General features: G+C 50.1%; 6 protein-coding genes across 6 annotated transcripts; 2 read left to right on the top strand and 4 right to left on the bottom strand.

Moving 5' to 3' along the window:
• Positions 1-1,874: 1,874 nt before the first annotated feature.
• EMWEY_00003330 (WD domain, G-beta repeat-containing protein, putative) lies at positions 1,875-5,912 on the top strand (the record flags this gene model as incomplete). Its single annotated transcript, XM_013477736.1, has 7 exons — positions 1,875-1,963; positions 2,389-2,529; positions 2,637-2,865; positions 3,083-3,285; positions 3,643-3,725; positions 4,001-5,725; positions 5,827-5,912. 7 exons carry the CDS (start codon positions 1,875-1,877, stop codon positions 5,910-5,912), a joined length of 2,556 nt encoding a protein of 851 aa, XP_013333190.1.
• Positions 5,913-6,343: 431 nt separating this feature from the next.
• EMWEY_00003320 (hypothetical protein, conserved) lies at positions 6,344-6,902 on the bottom strand (the record flags this gene model as incomplete). Its single annotated transcript, XM_013477735.1, has 5 exons — positions 6,344-6,355; positions 6,412-6,595; positions 6,652-6,728; positions 6,786-6,840; positions 6,898-6,902. The coding sequence occupies 5 exons, from the start codon at positions 6,900-6,902 to the stop codon at positions 6,344-6,346; spliced, it is 333 nt and encodes a 110-aa protein (XP_013333189.1).
• A 123-nt stretch (positions 6,903-7,025) lies between these two features.
• EMWEY_00003310 (hypothetical protein) lies at positions 7,026-7,501 on the bottom strand (the record flags this gene model as incomplete). Its single annotated transcript, XM_013477734.1, has 4 exons — positions 7,026-7,052; positions 7,110-7,225; positions 7,282-7,389; positions 7,447-7,501. 4 exons carry the CDS (start codon positions 7,499-7,501, stop codon positions 7,026-7,028), a joined length of 306 nt encoding a protein of 101 aa, XP_013333188.1.
• Positions 7,502-8,253: 752 nt separating this feature from the next.
• EMWEY_00003300 (40S ribosomal protein S2, putative) lies at positions 8,254-10,092 on the bottom strand (the record flags this gene model as incomplete). Its single annotated transcript, XM_013477733.1, has 5 exons — positions 8,254-8,391; positions 8,489-8,705; positions 8,865-9,100; positions 9,424-9,629; positions 10,086-10,092. 5 exons carry the CDS (start codon positions 10,090-10,092, stop codon positions 8,254-8,256), a joined length of 804 nt encoding a protein of 267 aa, XP_013333187.1.
• A 3,245-nt stretch (positions 10,093-13,337) lies between these two features.
• Positions 13,338-14,371, top strand: EMWEY_00003290 (hypothetical protein, conserved; the record flags this gene model as incomplete). Its single annotated transcript, XM_013477732.1, has 2 exons — positions 13,338-13,407; positions 13,764-14,371. The coding sequence occupies 2 exons, from the start codon at positions 13,338-13,340 to the stop codon at positions 14,369-14,371; spliced, it is 678 nt and encodes a 225-aa protein (XP_013333186.1).
• Positions 14,372-15,281: 910 nt separating this feature from the next.
• Positions 15,282-16,894, bottom strand: EMWEY_00003280 (hypothetical protein, conserved; the record flags this gene model as incomplete). The annotated part of the gene is made up of 5 exons (XM_013477731.1): positions 15,282-15,623; positions 15,844-15,911; positions 16,155-16,326; positions 16,481-16,586; positions 16,827-16,894. 5 exons carry the CDS (start codon positions 16,892-16,894, stop codon positions 15,282-15,284), a joined length of 756 nt encoding a protein of 251 aa, XP_013333185.1.
• Positions 16,895-17,425: the final 531 nt, after the last annotated feature.

The raw sequence follows: 17,425 nt of genomic DNA, 5'->3' as shown, positions 1-17,425 counted from the left end.
TTCTCCACGGGTGTGCACAACACAATAAGGGCCGGTAACTCGAGAATACTGACCCATACGTTTGGATCTGCGACGACTCAAGGACCTTCGGGTAGGGGGCCAGCGAAGTCGCGGCTTTTCTCGCAGCATCGCGCCCAAGAGTCATTTACTATGGTTCAGTGCGTTGAAGACTTAATGTTGCCCAGAAGGGGATGGCAAAGCAAAGAATTTCATTTAATCCTTGCGCAGCAGTGGAGTGCATATGTGTTACCCTTGAACACGGGTTGCAGTAAGCTACGGATAGTCAGGAACAAGGAAACTATAGGTGGGATACCTAGCGAGTTGTGCATATAAATGCATGAGCACACGTAAGCTAGTAAGGGCTTCAACACGCCCTAGTTGCGTCCAACAAGCATTTGGAATAGAGCTTGTCAGCTGAGAGATGCTGTTGGCCCTGGACAACTGTTTAGCGCTGCAGTAGAGCTTCTGACCACTAAGTTCGTTGTTAGGTGGCTTCATTTGTCAGTAGGTTAGATCTTTAGTGGATAAAAACTGCATCCCTGACTGGGCGAACTTTGACTGCTTTGGGGTAGCTGCCGTATCTCAGTTTCAATTGCCTTCTGTCACTTTAGCATGCATTCCGTCAAGGCCCGTGAAGTGGAAGTATTGGTGTTGCGCAAGGGGAGAATTCGCCCCCGATCGAGCGCATTCAAGCTTCCTTTGCACGTGCAGGAGAATATAAAGGAACTGTACTGCGTTGAATTCATATCAGCAGGGGTAATATTGGCTTCTCTTTTTGCCGTGTGGTGCGCGGGGGATCAACCATACCTCTGCAGGCAGCCCTAGCATGGCTGGAAAGCGGAACCACAGCCAAGCGAGCTGTACTCAAAAACTGGAGGCGTAATTCACAGTAGTTCTCCTGACAGGGATGCGCGTACACAGACACTCCGCACACATTAACGGCTACCTGCGGCTCCGACAATTCGACAGACGCGTGGGGAAAATCACGTCAGGCCGACAGTATATTTCAGCAACACCTTCCGAATAGTTTAGATTCGTTAGCAAAAGCCACTCGGGCGTCGTGCTCGCATAGACCCAGCAGTGCATATATCAGCTTACCTGTCCCTCACCAGCGAAAGCTCGTGTCGTGTGTTTAGAAAATATCCGTAGAGCACAGTTAGGCAAGAATGAGAACACGTTCCGCGTACAAAATGAATTCGCACGTCAATGTAAAATGAAATACTCCTTGTGTGTCATCGTTGGCCACTAGTTGCAAGAGGGTTGTAAAGCCCCTGGCGAGAGCACTCGGTTTATGTCGATCGAAGTATACAGTTTCAAGCTCCAGGTCACCAGATACAACTAAGTTTTCCCGTAGAATGTTTCAAATGCTTTCCATTCACAAATAAGCGTAAATTGTACGTTTTTTGCTTAGAAGGCAATGCGTTTGTCCGCTAACCAATTTCACCAATCAACGCCACTGTTGCAATGCTCTGTTAGTCGGTATGTCCTCACATTCAGACGGCGTGGTACTATAACCGACTTCTTCTGCACTTGAAGCGAACTCTTTGGCAAACCTCTGAGATGCCGCCCTCGCCTAGTTTCTGAACGCCGCGCTATCTTACCAAATGTGCACACCTTGAATAGAAGGGATGATGCCGCTGAATACTGACAGCCGTTCAGTTGAACAAGGCTTACCGCGGAGGAAACAGAAGCACATACATAAAATTGGATGTAGACTGGTTTCAGATGTGGAAGCAGCAGCTGTTCCCAGTCTTCAGTTCTGGATGCCGACCGGACGTGCAAGGCACTTGCCTCCCTATACTTTCGCAGAAACGAGCTTAAATCTAAATTCACCGAGGCTTCCAAATCATGCCTTAACAAGTCCTTCTTGGGGTATGCGGGGATCCAGGCTCACCGGCAATGTTTTCGTCGATTACAGACGTTTCGCCGTTCGCCGGCTAGAGGACCTGCAGGAGCTGCAGCGGTCCCGCGAGGCAAGCGTCTTAACCTGCAGTTCTTACTTACGAACACTGGATTGAATGTGCAAAGAGATAGGAGACGTGACACTATTGAAATGTTGAAGGACTGGCTTCATGCTATTCTTACGTGTCCACTGGCTTCATGCTATTCTTACATGTCCAGCAGACCTGCGGTTTCTGTTGCTGTTTTTGTAGGCGGAAGCCGTGCAGTCCCTGTCTTTAGCCCCAAATCGTGTTGTTTCCCGTTTCCACTCAGCTGCTGTTACCCGTCTCTCTTTAGACTGCACAAGGCAAGCGGCACTGCTCGCAATGCATACACTACACTATTTTGCGGATCAGCCCTTCTCATTCACGCACAACGAATCGCCCTGCGTAAGGCCTTTCCTAGAGTTCTAGGTGAATGAGGTCATCTCCGACCCGTGCGATGCAGACGATACTTGCTTAGTAGCAGCAGGGATGGCAGCATTGCTCTGTACGACCTGGAAGCAGACGCGGCATGGAACTTGAATGGAGGTTTTGGTCCTGAGCCAAAGGTGTACCCCATTGGCTACGTGCAGAGGAGACCTGATAGGTGGGTGTAGTGGAGAGAGCAGGGGAACTGCTCGCATTAATCTCTAACAGCGGATTGCGTATCAACACCGACTTTAGCCCGCCCACGTGTTGATCTCGTGCCTACAGGCCTCCCAAACGCAACTTGCTTCCTCTGCGCTTCCAACCAGCATCTGGAAGAAGAGTTACAAAGGGACGCACAATAAGCAGCGTTGCAGGGAACAGTCTAGCGTCAAGTGAAAACTTTGTCGGCATAAGGAGGGCTCAAGCAGGCCATTCACGGTCTGTCACAAGTGTCGAGTTCATGCCAGGAGATAACGGGATGTTCGCATCTACTGGACTCGACAAGCTTCTGAAGGTGCTTTTAAACGTTATTCCTGTTATCACTAGTTGCATTCTTAATGTACTGCTATTGTGAACCTCCCCTCCTTCAAGTCGAGTGGAATGGTCCAAGTAGTTGCAAGCACTAACGCGCTGCATTAGCCTTTATGCGTTCGCCTCTAGCCCCAATGCGATTCCGTTTTTCTGCCATGCATAAACGCACTGGACTTTGTCTTACCTTGCTTAATGATCAGATATGGGATACACAGGCATGGGACTGCGTTCTCGACATCGCCGTCGATAGTCCCATATTGTGCTGTGCATTCGAGCGAGTTGGATTCCAGTCAAAGGCTGCATTTAGCTCAACGGATTCAGTGGAGAATTCTGTAGAATCTCCGGCACATCTTCCACTTGCCACAGGCTGCGAAGATGGCAGTGTTCGCATATTTGACATGAGGTGCGGAGTTGCCCAGCAAACTCTACTCGGCCATAACGGTGGGTTGCACGCTTTTCTATGGCTCCTTACCGAACTGTTTGATCTTGTCCATAGGAAAACCCGTTACACTAACCTCTGCAGTAATCTTGAATGCGTGTTCTGCATTGATACATTGTGTCGTTTGATACGGAGAGCACATATTTTTAAATGAAGGGCCTGTTTGCTCTTGTCTTGCAGGCGCGGTGTTATCCGTAGCGTGGGATCCGGCATGTCCATCTCAGTTATTTTCAGGTTCTTCTGACAAGTTAGTAAATACACCAGCCTAGAATGTATTCGCACAGTTGACTAGCTTTGGAACTGCCGCTTATGTGTCCGCAGAGCGATTAGGAAATGGGACATCCGGCGGAGTGATGCCTGTATGTTGATATTTGATAAATGCAAGCCAGATATAGAATTCTTCCGTAAGCTGTGATTGCTCAAAACGCCTAGGTCATCCTACAACGCAACGAGATTCCGCTGTCTTAGGGTGCTCCTCCCTTCGCTTAGAGAACTTAGTGCACCGTTGCCGTGCAGGGAGAGGCTGTGCTTGCTGTGTGCATTAAAGTAAGAGCATGCACGCGTAAATCATCAATGTGGCTTTGTAGCCTAGTCTGCACGGACATTGATGGGCAGGCATCTATTTTGGCGCCTTTACTTGACCTAGGGCACGTGGGTTTGTGCTATATATATGTGGCAGGCAATCGGTGCTCGCAGTCAGCAGCATTTCGTCAATTACTGCATACTTATGATGTTGTGGGTGGAAGGTGCTCCCCTGCGCCGGCTTTGCCTTACGTAACTGTGGAAACTACGGAGCTTAAGCAAGCCGTTCAGAGTACTTCCAGTGATCAAGGGGCCACGTTAGACATTGTGGCAAGGGCAGCGGCCGATGCTGCTTTCGCCCAAGAACCTGTGTTTCCCTTACCTAGGTCATCATCTGCAGGTCTGGGCTTTTCCTTGGTTACTTCCGGGGTTAGTCACTTCAAAACGCCCCACCTCCAGGTTCCGGTTCTCCCACGGAAACGCAACCAGAATTCGGCTGGTACGATGCCAAATTTGGGTCGTGGAAGCAAGCGAACGAAGGTAGAGGAAAAAGCTCCACAGCAGTATCGATTCCCATCCAGTACAACAGCGGGGATGCGTGGCTCCCTCAGCGACGAACAGTCCGACTGTGTATCTCCAGAATATGTTCCATCAATAGGGCTAATGGAAGGTACCGTGCAAGCACGGGAACGGGGGAAGAGAACATCGGCAGCGTTGCTGAAGAAAGACAATCTCCGTGTATTCGGCCTGAGTAACACTGGAGGCACGACGTATGGTGAAGCCCCTGGTAATCTCGATTGTCTGAGGGAACCAATTTTGTCGAAAAGCAACTGCATAAGTAACACGAAGCCAAAGAAACGACTTCATCCTGCTACAACCGTTTCTCCACCTAAATGTCGGCTGGTTCGTTCGGATTCCCCCACCCGAGTACATTCAGAAAGCGTTAATTTTCCTGTGCAGATCCCATTTTCCCAGGGTCCCATCGGCACGGCGTCCCCGCAACTAGAGCCAAGCCAAAGAGGTGGAGCAGAACTGACTTGTTCGGGTGTCTGCAGCCCGTTAGGTCCAGAAACGGTGCCTGGTTTCGAAGGAAATGTTGCACTTAAAGTCCCTGTGGTCGCACAGCATGCGGTAGGCAAGCGCGCTCATCACTGTGACCCCATGCGTTTTGACAGAAGTGGACAAAGCGTATCAGGCTTGGCCGATACACCATCTAGCTACCGCAACTCCCCGAGTGCTGCCGTTGAATCAGGCCAGCTTTTTTGTGGCGTCGGAAGCCCGCCAAAAAGTGCACCTGCATTTTCACGAGAAGGCACATGCGGACTCTTCCATAGATTTGGAAACAGATTGACAGATTCATTGTGCACAGGGCCAGCGAGCATTCTCCAGGGCCAAAATGTGTGGTCGAAGGTATCTGCGCACGATGGAGCAGTGACATGCCTCATACCAAGCCCTGACGGCACCTACCTTGTTTCATCAGGAAGTGATGGGCGCGTAAGATTGTGGAATGCTTTGAATGGCAGCCACTGCTTTGTTCACATGATTCTGAACATCCCCCGCAGTACTTCCGTGCATGCTTCATTCCAAGATTCGAACCGCAGTCGAATATCAGGTATACCATCGCGACCAGAGAAATCGAACACGACAACCAACAGATTTGGTTCGATATGGAGTGTTCAAGCGGCCATGTCAAAAAGCGGCGAGTATCTAATCCACGGCAGGGGCAGGGTTCTTTGCACATTCGATATCATGTCGGGAGCAGAACTACAGTTAACTTCTCCCGGCCACAGTGATGATATTATTTGCGTCACGTGGAACGACGAGAAGAACGAAGCGTATTCAGGTGCATTCGATGGTAGTGTACTCATCTACGACGCTATGTGTAAGTCCATTCTACGTCGTAAGGCATTATGTATGAGCCTCCATTTTTCGTTGTGTATGTTCGAACTTGTCGGTTTGTATACTGCGTTGTTCGTCTTTCAGGTGTTTCAGGCGGTTATACAAGTGAAGAGGCAGAGGAAGATGATGAAGTCCCAGTGGTGGATGTTACACCACCTGAATTTTCGTGATCAAAAGCGCCCATATATAATATGTACAGGGGTTATTGCCCAGTGATTAGAGAGAATCTCTCATGGGTCTTCGTTCCTGCGGAGAAATAACTAAGACGATAATGTAACTATGTCTTGCTTTTTCTGTTCCTTGAAATGATGTATCAATGTTTGTTATAAAAAGACCTTTTGTTTTTCAGTGCTAAGATGACAGTCTGGACATTGCTGGAAGCACAGCTGCTGATAAAGCTTATTTACCCCTAATAGAAATGGACAGATTTGTAGGTATTCAAATCACTGGCTACAACCTATCATTTCATGTGCGTTACTGAGCACGGTGACAGATTAGACTGTGTGCACTTTGAAAGAAAAAAAGTATTATGGACGGGTGCACATCGAGTTTAGGGAAAGATGCCACTTCGCACTGCCGCAGCTGTTGCCGAAGATAGTGCTTACGCCGCTACCTGAGGGAGTTCCCGTTGGATTTCGTCAGGAAATATTCAGCAAAAACCGTACGCACCTGCTCGGCCTCCTGTAGCAGTTGCGACACATTTCCAAGAGCTGTTCGGAACTCCTCCGTATCAGGCGAATGCCCGCGAAGCTCGTCGATTTTAGTGTGCACAGCTGCAATCTTGTCTATTTTCCTTTTGACTTGTTCGCGCTGGCTTCGAGTTTGAAGGAGACGAGCTCCGGCCCCGTGGAAGCTAATTGTAACTTTTCATAAATGTTGGCGATCAATTAGTCAATGAATAAGGCTTACAGCGATTCAACGGTTTCCAGTAAGGACAAGCTCCGCTTGCTCACGCTATCCTCACGACCATTCCACATCGACTTTCCCTACAGGGAACTCCCAAGTAAATTGCTGTTTTCAGTACCTAGCAGCGTTATCCTTACATTAGCAATGCATCTCTTCCAGAACTTATCCTGATTTTCAATGCCAAGCAGGTTCCTGTGGCGTGATGCTTTGTAAAACAAGCGACGATCACAAGTGGTTCGAACTGCCTACCCCATAGTTTTCATTGCCAACGACATATCCACTGCTGCTTCCTGGCGAAGGTCGCGAGCCCGTTGGAAGTCGCCGGACTGTTCTGTAGCCCAAGAGCTGTTACTTGCCCTCCGGTTAACGGTATTTCGTTACTTGCCTGCGCGGGTGGCCGATTCCTACAGAAGATAATGATGAAAGCGGAATTCAACCTTTGCAGAGGTAATGCCACTCACAATTTGATGCAGTGCCCGTGGCAGTAACACTTCAGGATTCACGTATTCTGCGTGAGTTCCAGCTTCCTTTGCGACTTTCATTGCTCCTTGCCAAACCAGGTACGCATTGCGAGGATCTGGAACATGATCATTAATACGTAGAACGAACGCCTAACGACAGGAAGTACTTTACCAGCTGTAGTTTCAAGAAATGAGCGTTGTTCTTCCGTGAGCAGCCTCTCCGGGTCTTTTGAAAGTTGTGGCACCGGGTTGAGAAGCTCCAAAAACGTGCCAACATATCCTGCGCGACTCGTGTTCAATGCTGCAATCTTCTCTTTTCACGTCAAACATATCTCACTTCCCAGGCGAGACGAATGGTGATGAAGCCGTTGCGCGGTGTGTTCGTGCTCCATTGACACGGCCGAAACGTGGCCGGCCACGAGGGGAAGGAGTAACACGCTTGCTGCCTTCACCATCTTCAGAGGGTGTGGAAAGCAACGAACAAGAAGCAAGTATGATATTTTGTGAGGCATAAATGAGGCCTCTGGAACACACCGCAGGAGAAAAATACACTTGACTGACTAGTGTGGCAGTAGCTTTCATGGCGTTTCGGTGTAAGTACAGAGGCGCGTGCTTCCCTCAGTTCCACGGTCACTTCCAACAAACTTGAGAAATTCGTGTGGAGTGACTGGCGAAATGCCGAAATCCGGGGGCCACCGTCAGCTTTCTCGAATATACTCACAACGAATGCCACAAACTTAGATAGCCTGCTCCTCAGCATCCTATTGGAAATGTAGCACGACGCATGGAGCCCTAAACAACCCCTGTGAGCCCAACGCCGAACTCTGCATCCTAGCCTTCTGCTCTGGGTTGTTCTACCTGTGCTTCACCTGTTTGATCATACTAGTTAACATCTTACACACCTATCGGTTTAAACAGTTTGTTATTAGAACAGCGAATTCTAAAGCAACTCGAATGTCAGTGCACCTAGTAGCACAGGGTTAGTCGACATCCCCATAAGGTCACTGCACTGCGAACACAGGTGTGGACCGCCCCACGAAATTCGCTATTCAGATTGGTTCGAAACTAGGAAACTTTCGCAAGGGACGGAAGCTCGTTACTGGGCCCCTTCGCTGCCCCGGGTGCCGCGAAACAGTTTATGATCTTAAGCGGCAACGAGAGCATTCTTTGTGCTAGAAAGGAAGTCAGACCATTCCTGGAACGGCGACTTCGTATACAGTCTAGGCTTCCACAAGTCAGGGGTCAGGTACCCGTACGTCTGTTTCAAAGCATCGAAGAGAGCCTGCACTCACAAAGCCACAACGCAATCTTCATTCACATGGAGCAAGAAACCCACTGCAAAAAACTAAGTGGGCTGTCGTTCCTTGAATAGCCCGTACCTTCATGAAGTTGCCTCTGGTCTTTGTCGAACCATTTGAATTGGAAAAGCAATCCTTAATGCCGGCAAACGCCAGGATCTTCTTGGTTGTGGGAGCACCTACAATGTGTGTACCGCGGGGAGCAGGGATAAGACGAACCCGTACAGAACCGCACTTCCCTGATACCTTCATGGGCACAGTATGAGGGTCACCGATCTTGTTGCCCCAGTAGCCACGCCTGCGCAGTGGCAAATACATACACATACACGAATTAGGCACGCTGATAAATCACCTTGTTGCCTGGTTGATGTACTTGTGTGTGTGTGTGTATGTGTATAGGCAACAAGGTGATGCATCAGCGTGCCTAATTCATGGCGAGCAAGACAGAACAGCATACCTGACAGGAATAAGGCTCAATTTGGCAGCGATAATAGCACCGCGGATCGCGCTAGCCACTTCCTTTGCACACTTTACTCCCAAACCACAGTGCCCATTACTGTCACCGATAGCGACGAATGCCTTGAAACGAGTTCTCTGTCCGGCGCGGGTCTGCTTCTGAACGGGCATGATTTTCATCACTTCATCCTTGAGTGGGCGGGAGGTGGCTTCGGGAAGGAAGAAATGATCGATGATCTGCGCATCCAATAGGCAACAGGGCGTAAACATAAATATGCACCCTACAGCACATAACGTTCTAGTCCACATTCATAAGAAACGGAACGATACAAGGTTTGTACCGGCTGGACGGGCCAGCAAAAATGCCCATCCATCCAAGACAGGCTTCGGACACAAGCGCGCATCAGATAGCAATTGGACAAATTCCTCCGTCAGTACTCTGGAAGGGGAATACGTTTGTCATCATGTGCGCGCGTAAGAAGCGACCGAAGAACACACAGGTCCTATCCAAACACCGCCAACGCGAGCTCATGTGAACAGGGCAAGCAAAGAGCACGTACCTGGAATTCCTTGACAGGAAGCGAATGAAGGTACACTTCCTCAATGGAGGCGATCTTTCCAGCACGGACAAGACGGCCAAGCTTGGTAATAGGCACCCAGTCTTTCAGATCATCTTCGGCTGAACCACGTCCGCGACCACGGCCGCGTCCCCTGCCCCTACCCCTAGGTCCACCACGTCCAAAGCCACGTCCGAAACCACCGCGCTCTAAACCAAACAAAACAGAAAACAGAACTCTCAGCAAAACTTCAAGGCAGATGAAGTCCCCACAGGGCACCTGCCAGGAGCACTGTAGGAAGAGGAACCAGTAGAAGAAACATGATCCCCAGACGAAGATGCATGCAGCATGTGCACCGGAAAACAAAGAGCCAGATTTCTCGCTGGGAGAGCATCCGAAAGAACTGGGACTGAGCCGTTGCCTCACACCCCAGCCGCCTGATTACAACAGCTCGGCGTCTACCAGCGCACGTCCCTAAGTCTTCCAAATAGTAGGCGCAATCACCAAATGAATAAACAGATTTACCCACAAAGTGCTATTACTTGGGAACAAAATGCACGGAAACACGCCACTCTGTCGAAAACACGACATCCCCACAGCACACTTGGTAGACCTCGAGCGTCTGGAAAGAACACTGTTGGCTGCCGCCGCAGTTGCCGACCCACCTGCCATTTTCGGAGGATAGCACAACGCTTTCAAAGGAGATCCCCAAAAACGACCTGCAAACTTTTGGCTTAGCACCGCAACCACTGTTCGCCGTCTGGAAGCCGTGGTGGAGTGGGGCGGCCAGCAGCAGCGGCCCCCAGAAGCCGCTATTGTCACAGTTGTTGTTCCCTCCAAACATGCAGTTGGCTTGAAGTAGGCAATACGGACACAAATATAGATATGCCTACCTACTTGTGATAAATCGTACGAATCACAACACAGTAGTTTAGGCCAACTTCAACAGCGGACATTTGTATTGTCCGCTGTTGAGGTTGGCCTAAACTACTGTGTTGTGAGTATTAAAAGAATAAAAAGAATGCTTTTTATCAAGGAATAATGTAGAAATACAGTAAATACGTGCGACTGCGAAGCAAAGTGCTTGAGTATTGTGGACCTTGAATAGAGTCAGCATCCACGGTTAAGCCCTTTATATAACTGCCTCTGAAATCATTCTTCGCAACCCGTATTCGTCACATTACGCCTTCACTGAGTCTGCATTTTACTCCAGTTTGTCGACCGACTGTCATGCTGTGTTTGCCATTTCTGGCTGGCGTAGGAGCAGAGTCTGCAAAAAGAACTAGGCATGTAGGTTGAACCTTCTCAACTTAGTTGGCGTGTATGTTGCATCTCCCCACAGTGGCTAACGGTTCCAATATCCACTCTGCAAGCTCGATTCAACAGAGCCACACATGCCTAAACTGCGTTGGGCTCCTTCTCTCGTAGCCGGTACTTCTTTCCAAATGTACGAAGATAGCGAATCCTCGGGACGGACGATATCTTCGCCATGGATCTGCTTCATCCCCATCTGGAGATGAACACAACCCTATGAAACTAATGGCTTGCATAGAAAACAAACATATTAGTGCTTGCAGAAACCCCTGCATCTCGTTAAGCAGTTGCACGACACTTCGTCTGTAGGACAGTGTGTCCAGCTGCCGGATGTCTGTCTCAAGGCAGCACAGTAGATTCACGATAAGGAAATGTTCTCAGCGATTCCTTACAGTGAATTTAAGTCGATCTGAGGCGGCTTGTTTGTCCTTGTAAATGGGACTATCTTGTACAATGAGATGCCGTAGCGTGCGTCGCGACTCCTGGTAAGCCGCTGCCTTCCCCACAGGGCCAAGCCCTAGATTCCTTGCATCAATGACTCTATACAATCGGAAGGGAGGTCAAGTTCGTTTATGGAGCTTTCACTTTATGCATTTTAAATCCACTGCACTTCAGAGTACACGTAGGATAAGATCCAGGACTGTCGAGTTACATCGTAGTGCGAGTTCGTGCTGATTCCTGCTGAATATGATAACCTCCTCAATGTTTTCGTGTAACGCTCTCTGCAGTGACTGAAGACGTTGTGCTTAGCCTGCACCTGCAATTCTGTAGATGCATTGACCAGCGAAAAGGGCATTCACGTGTACCTAACATGCAAGTGCAGGTATGGACAACACCCCTTTACTTATTTTAACCTGGACGCAAGGGGTCGTTTTCATGATTTTGCTGAGATGTTTGCCGTTGACGCAGCCGTGCAATGATATGGGTGTTGCATGTACCTTGGAACAAAGTTTGGCGATGCTCGGGGGATACGTTTGATGGGTTGTATTGAGTGTCTTACGGGCTGGAACCCCGGAGGACACTCAATGCAGCCCATGTTATGCAAGTGAGAACGCTTCCTCTAATTTGCTGTTCTCCAACAATCAACTCGACAGAAACCTCGCAAAGCGTGGCCGTCACAATACCACCACGACGGAGTGTATGCATTTTTCCACAGTTTCCTGCAGAGCCTTTGCAGCTTGTAACGCAGTTCTTGGAACGCAGTTCCAAGAACTGCCTTACACACGTGTACCTATTTCCAGTTGGGTGCCGGTTGGCTGCTGAAAGCAAGTGTGTAACGTTCATAAAGTGACAGTGCATGCAGAAAACTGGGTAAGCTTGCAGAGGAAGTTATCTCGTAGCAGGAGCTGAACGAAGGCACACTGCTACTCACGAATGATCACATATCCGAGCCTCAACGCGAGCCCCAGTGTAACGTCGGTCGTGAACCGTATCCTAGAAGTATTGTAAGGTGCAGTGGCGTCACAAAACTGAAAACGAAAGTTCATCAAATGCAACTAACGTGTTACCCAAGCCTCTAGGCATCCAGAGTTCAGCGGTTCATGTTCTTGCAGTTTCGGGAGATGAAGCGGTTGCTATGAGTTGCAATGCGCCTTGCTGCAACTCAAGGTGCAGGCCATCGCCACATACACCCGCAAACAAGCATTCTTATCTGTGTGAGTGAGCACTGTGTACACTTGCTGAGAACTTTTGCAAGCAAAGAGTTTGTCTACTAGTGAAGCGTCAGGCCTCATGTGCCCCCGTACACCACGCGCCAACCGCCACTTTTGGTACTCCCTCGTGTGTGCTATTCCTTCGATCGGCATGGCTCCAATTTATGCAGTATTTAAATATAACTGTAAGAAGTTATGTCTTGTCCACGTGGATGAGACCGTTCAACATCGAGCGGTGATCGCTTGCTGGCTACTGCTTGCACGCCGATGTCCCAGGGGCATCAACAGCAGTGCGATCCTTTGCACGAATGAACCGAGCGAATCACCATGTTTTATTAATACATGTGCTAGTAATTTAATGGATGGGCTGCTTAGGGTAGTAGATGGGTTGGAGCTGCCTGCTTTATGGCTCATCTGATGACTGCACTCCCAGTACTCGTTGAGCACCGGGCATCGCGTTCTGCCGGCGGCCGGGGTTGCAGGAGGATTGTATGTAGTGGCCGAGATCACCTAGAGCTTAGAAAGTATGTAATTAGGACAATATAAAATACATATTTAGGGGAAGTGGAGAAAGTACTGGAGTGGTGCTAAGTGTTACTGGGAAGGCCAACAAACCACTAAAGGAGCCGCGTGGGGGAAGCCTGCATAGCGCTTGCGTGACCGTTGAGGAAACTAAGACCTACGCATTCATGTAGGACAAGGGAACATTGTTTTATGTTTTTGAAGCTGCTTCAAGTTCCCTTAATTGGACGTTCCTTGGGGACGAACTGCGCCTTACGTTCGCGTAGTCCTGCGGCGTCCCTTGTAGTGGGCTCCGTTGACTTGAGGCACTCTATCGGCAAGCTGCTTGGGTTTGGGGAAGTAATATTAGGTGCTTAGTAGGATCTGGCTACCTTGGGGTGCCTATACTGTCTGATCAGCCCTCCAAGGGCGTCGTTATGGAGGTTGAGGATGCGGCGGCTATGGATCGCCTTCCTGTTGGCTGCTGCAGTTCCGTTGGCGGCTCCCAGAGCACTTGCATGTAAGTATCACATCAGCCTATTCTGCGGGTATTGTCATGCCCCAATGGGTTATTTCACAGGGGCAGGCTCCATGGACATGCGTGTGTCAGACACTGTACTTGTTCACGGGAGAAGTTTAAGCCTTGATGCCGGTAGAGGGAGGCGCTTATCGAATTTTATTGGGACTGTAGAGTGCAACCTTGTCGGATGCCGCTGATATCACGGCGACGATTGGGTGTGTCCAGCGTTAGTGCTGTTGCAAGACAGGGTTAATCGCTGTATTGAACTTGTTGTTCATTGTTATGCTGGAATGCAATTGTTGCGATGTAGAGATATATGTTACGTGATTGAGTTCTCCTGTTATGCTTGTCTGCAGCGGAATTTGAAGGCGGAAAGGACCACGGCAGGCAGTCCCCGGAAGGACCCTTTGGAGGGCTTTCCAGTCCTCCCACTGCACAGTCAGGCAAACTGACCCCTCCTCATGAAGAAAATTCAGGGGTTAGCGGGGACCCGTGGAGTTTCATCGCTCCCCTGATGCCTGCAGTGCGGGCCATCGGAGAAATGTTCAAACCGATCATCGACGCGAGCGGCTTCGAACAGGATATCGGGGACATCATTGCGGCTTTAAACGAGACTTCACGAAACCCTCTGTTTCTCTTTGGCATCGAAGACACTCCTCCCCTAACCGAGGGATTGGTCAAGAATCCCCCGATGCATCACGGCACCGTTCAGCGACAACAGCAGAACAGCAGCACAAGCGCACAGCTGAAACCATCTTCGCAACCCAGAGGTTCGCCTTTACTATCCTTCCGCGGCCTATTCAGTCAGGATCAAGGCGCCCCAGAAACTCAGGCGGGGCCAGAAGATGGCGTTCAGACCCACACAGCGTTTGAGAAGGACCACCGTCCAGTGCAGAGTGAGGAGGAAGTTGACGATTCAAGTTTATGGAGGCAGTGGGATAGAGAGGAGCTCGACCTGCTATAAACCGAGAAGAGGGGCTTCTTCTGCACGGCAACGAGAATATAGTGGTCGGCTGATAGACTGCTCTACATCTCATATTGTGGAGTAGGCGGTGGTGATGATGTGATGACCACAGGGTCCATGCAGTGCGATGGGGTGGGGATGGTGGACCGCCCCATCATTTGTCTCCGTTTGAGAGACAAGCGAGCTAGTTGCTCTTGATGTGCTTCTGGGGCAGACGCTGCCGTTATATGCGCGCCGCCAACAACGAAATGAAGGACAGAAGGGCCCGTTTAACTGTGCGTAGACCTGAGCTAGGTGGGGGCTCACACAATATCTTATCTCCAAAAGCCCGCTTACACGGTACTCCATAACCCCTACGGTCGCCTCCGATGGAGCAATAGAACTATGAGAAGTTCGCGGCAGGAAATGCGCAGGCTAGTCTGTCCTTCTGCCCAAGAGCAGGAGGAGAGGAGCCCCAACGTAGCAGCCCCAACTACGCGGGTTCCCTCCGACTAAATTCGCAATTGTCACCTAGTAGTTTACGCACTGACGTCTCCGCCTGCCTTATAGGTGAGAACCTTCGTAACTTCGGCAGGAAAGACTTTCCAGCGATGCGACACCTGGTGGGAAGCCGTGCAAATAAAGCTGATGGCGGGCTGGTGATACCACTGAAGTCGCTGCCTGCAGCTACCTCTTAATAGGAAGGAGGTGCTTCCGTCAGCGACAAGTCGCTGACGGAAGCATCTCCATAGGGCAACGCACAAGTAGGGGCTAACAACATGCGGTGGGGACGGAGCTGCACAACTAGTTTTGGTGCAGCTGTTTCCGCCACTAGTAAAGCCTGTTAGTGTGAATGCCGTTAAACATGGCAAGTTCGATGGGGATCCCCCCAGCAGGCTGACTGAGGGTCAAATGGTCTTCGACTTGGCCTTCACTTGCGGTTTCTCCGCTTTCTTTGAGTACCACGAGACTTGTGTCTCTTCTTCTGTTTTTGTTTGCCAGACTTCGCGCCTCTCGGTGTCCCCTGAGGTCGTTTCTTAACACTCATGGCCACGTTTGGCGTCCCGGATGTGGAAGGATTCTGTAGCTGCTTTCTTTTTGAATTACCAGACGCCTCAGACTGTGTTTGCTGAGGGTGCGGAGCCCTCGCGGTTGGTGGTGGTGCTGCTGCCTGGGGTTCTATAAATCCCCCCAAAGAGAGCGACACACAAGAGCCGATGTGCCAAGGGGAGGAGGAAGCGTCATTTGTCGGCGGTGGCAGCAAACGAACGGCCTGTATGAGACACATAAAGGCGCCGACATGATGAAACCCGTTAACCAACGGAGCCACACTTTGGAGCCTTACCCTGCTGGCACCTCCCTCTTCACGATGCTCTTGTTAGTAATCGCATTGGGCCCGGTGCTCGGGTAGTGCAAACAGGCTAGCGGCCTGCCACATGCAAAGGAAGTAGCTGCAACTCAGACGACAGCATCAAGTGCGACGTACGCCGTACCTGAACGGCTTCACTTGTTTGGCCCGGATGGGGCTTCGGAGCCTTCCAATCCCTCTCGGCTGCGTCACCTGCGACATCCCAAACAGCAAAACGTATAGACAATGCCGTGGCGTTAACGCCTCCGTATTCACACACCATGAAGGCACCATCCTTGAGGCGGCGGCTACATGCACCACGGCAAGGGAAGCAGAGACGTTAGGCGCAGAAGTTTCGGCGCACAATGTCCGTATCAAACCACAATCTTCCCCTGCTTTATATACACACAGAGATCCTCTTTGCGCATATATACACATTGAGAGCATCCGACACACCTTCTTGTTTCGTTGCTTGGCTGCTGGTATTGCTGTGGCCGCCTCGGGATTCAATGCCAACACACCTCTTTTGGCGTTTGCCCTGGAGAGAAGTAACAACTTCCGCTGCCACCTCGGCTAGCTCTTGGCTGCGCTTCACGTAGTTGATGTGCTCTCTGATCTCCTCTCGGCGCTGCAGGGAAACAAGACCGGATATACACTAAATAAATGCTCTTGGGCGCGCACCCCTGCAGACAAAGTGCATCTTGCTTATGTGGCGTTGCCAAGGAGTACACTGGCTTGTAACCCATAAAGGCAATATGCTCAGCTGCTACGAAGTGACGCACCTGGGCTCGCAGTAGTCGTCTCTCCTCCTTTTGCTTCTGGAGGGCTCTTTCATGGGCCTCTTTCCTGCGTTGTTCCTTACGCTTAGAAGCTCCTGTGATGAATTCTCTGGAACGCACAACGAACAACGCAACCCAAACCTCTGATCCTACGTAGCCGGCAGCTCTGAAGCTGCGGAGTACCTTCCTTAGGCCGCGGATGCGCACTCCTGCAGTTGACGGAGCAGATGTCACAACACCCAGTAGCATGAACGACAGCACCGGTGCAACCCACTTATCCAACCATGCAGATTTGTGTAGTTGTGTTTGCCAGTGATAAATTACGGGAGAGCACAAACCCTGGCCTCACTCCCTTGCGGCGAAGTCAAAAAGCGCAACAGAGCCCACAGCAGAGCCCTTTGGAGCCTTCGTCTTCATTCTGTCCCGTCACCGTCAGATGGAAAATGCTGTATTCGCTGTACAATTTGTATTTACCATAGGTGCTCCCTCTGGCAGGGGATGGAGCCATGGACTACGCCACCCCCCCAAGCCTGGAAAGCCAATATGTTATATGGAAATACAGGATTAAAAAGAATTGTATTTAGCAACTTTCTACACTCTGTGGGTGGCATCGAAGCTAGAGAGTACAAGGCATAGGTGAATGTGGTTGGCGGTGCAGCATGTGTAGTGCACAGGCACTACAATAGGGCTCTGGTAAGGTTTCTAGCAGCCTAGTGGTCATAGAAAGAAGGATTATCACATTAAAAACTACGAAAAGCAATTAATACTGCTAGATGTTCTAAGAATCGAGTACCATAGACAGGGCTATAGGTTAGTAGGATCGCCCTGGCCAGCAGCCACTCCACCACTCGTGTACCAGGGAGGCTCCTTTAGAGATCTAATTAGATACGTGATAGAAGCATTACTATAAATGTGTATTATAACTATAATTACGACCTTGGTGGAGCT

The sequence above is a fragment of the Eimeria maxima genome, genomic scaffold (genome assembly GCF_000499605.1).
Source record: "Eimeria maxima Weybridge genomic scaffold, Emw_scaff17, whole genome shotgun sequence".
NCBI classification, from domain to species: Eukaryota; Apicomplexa; class Conoidasida; order Eucoccidiorida; family Eimeriidae; genus Eimeria; species Eimeria maxima.
Note: the sequence above shows the minus strand (reverse complement) of the source record. Positions and strands in the feature narration are given on the sequence as shown.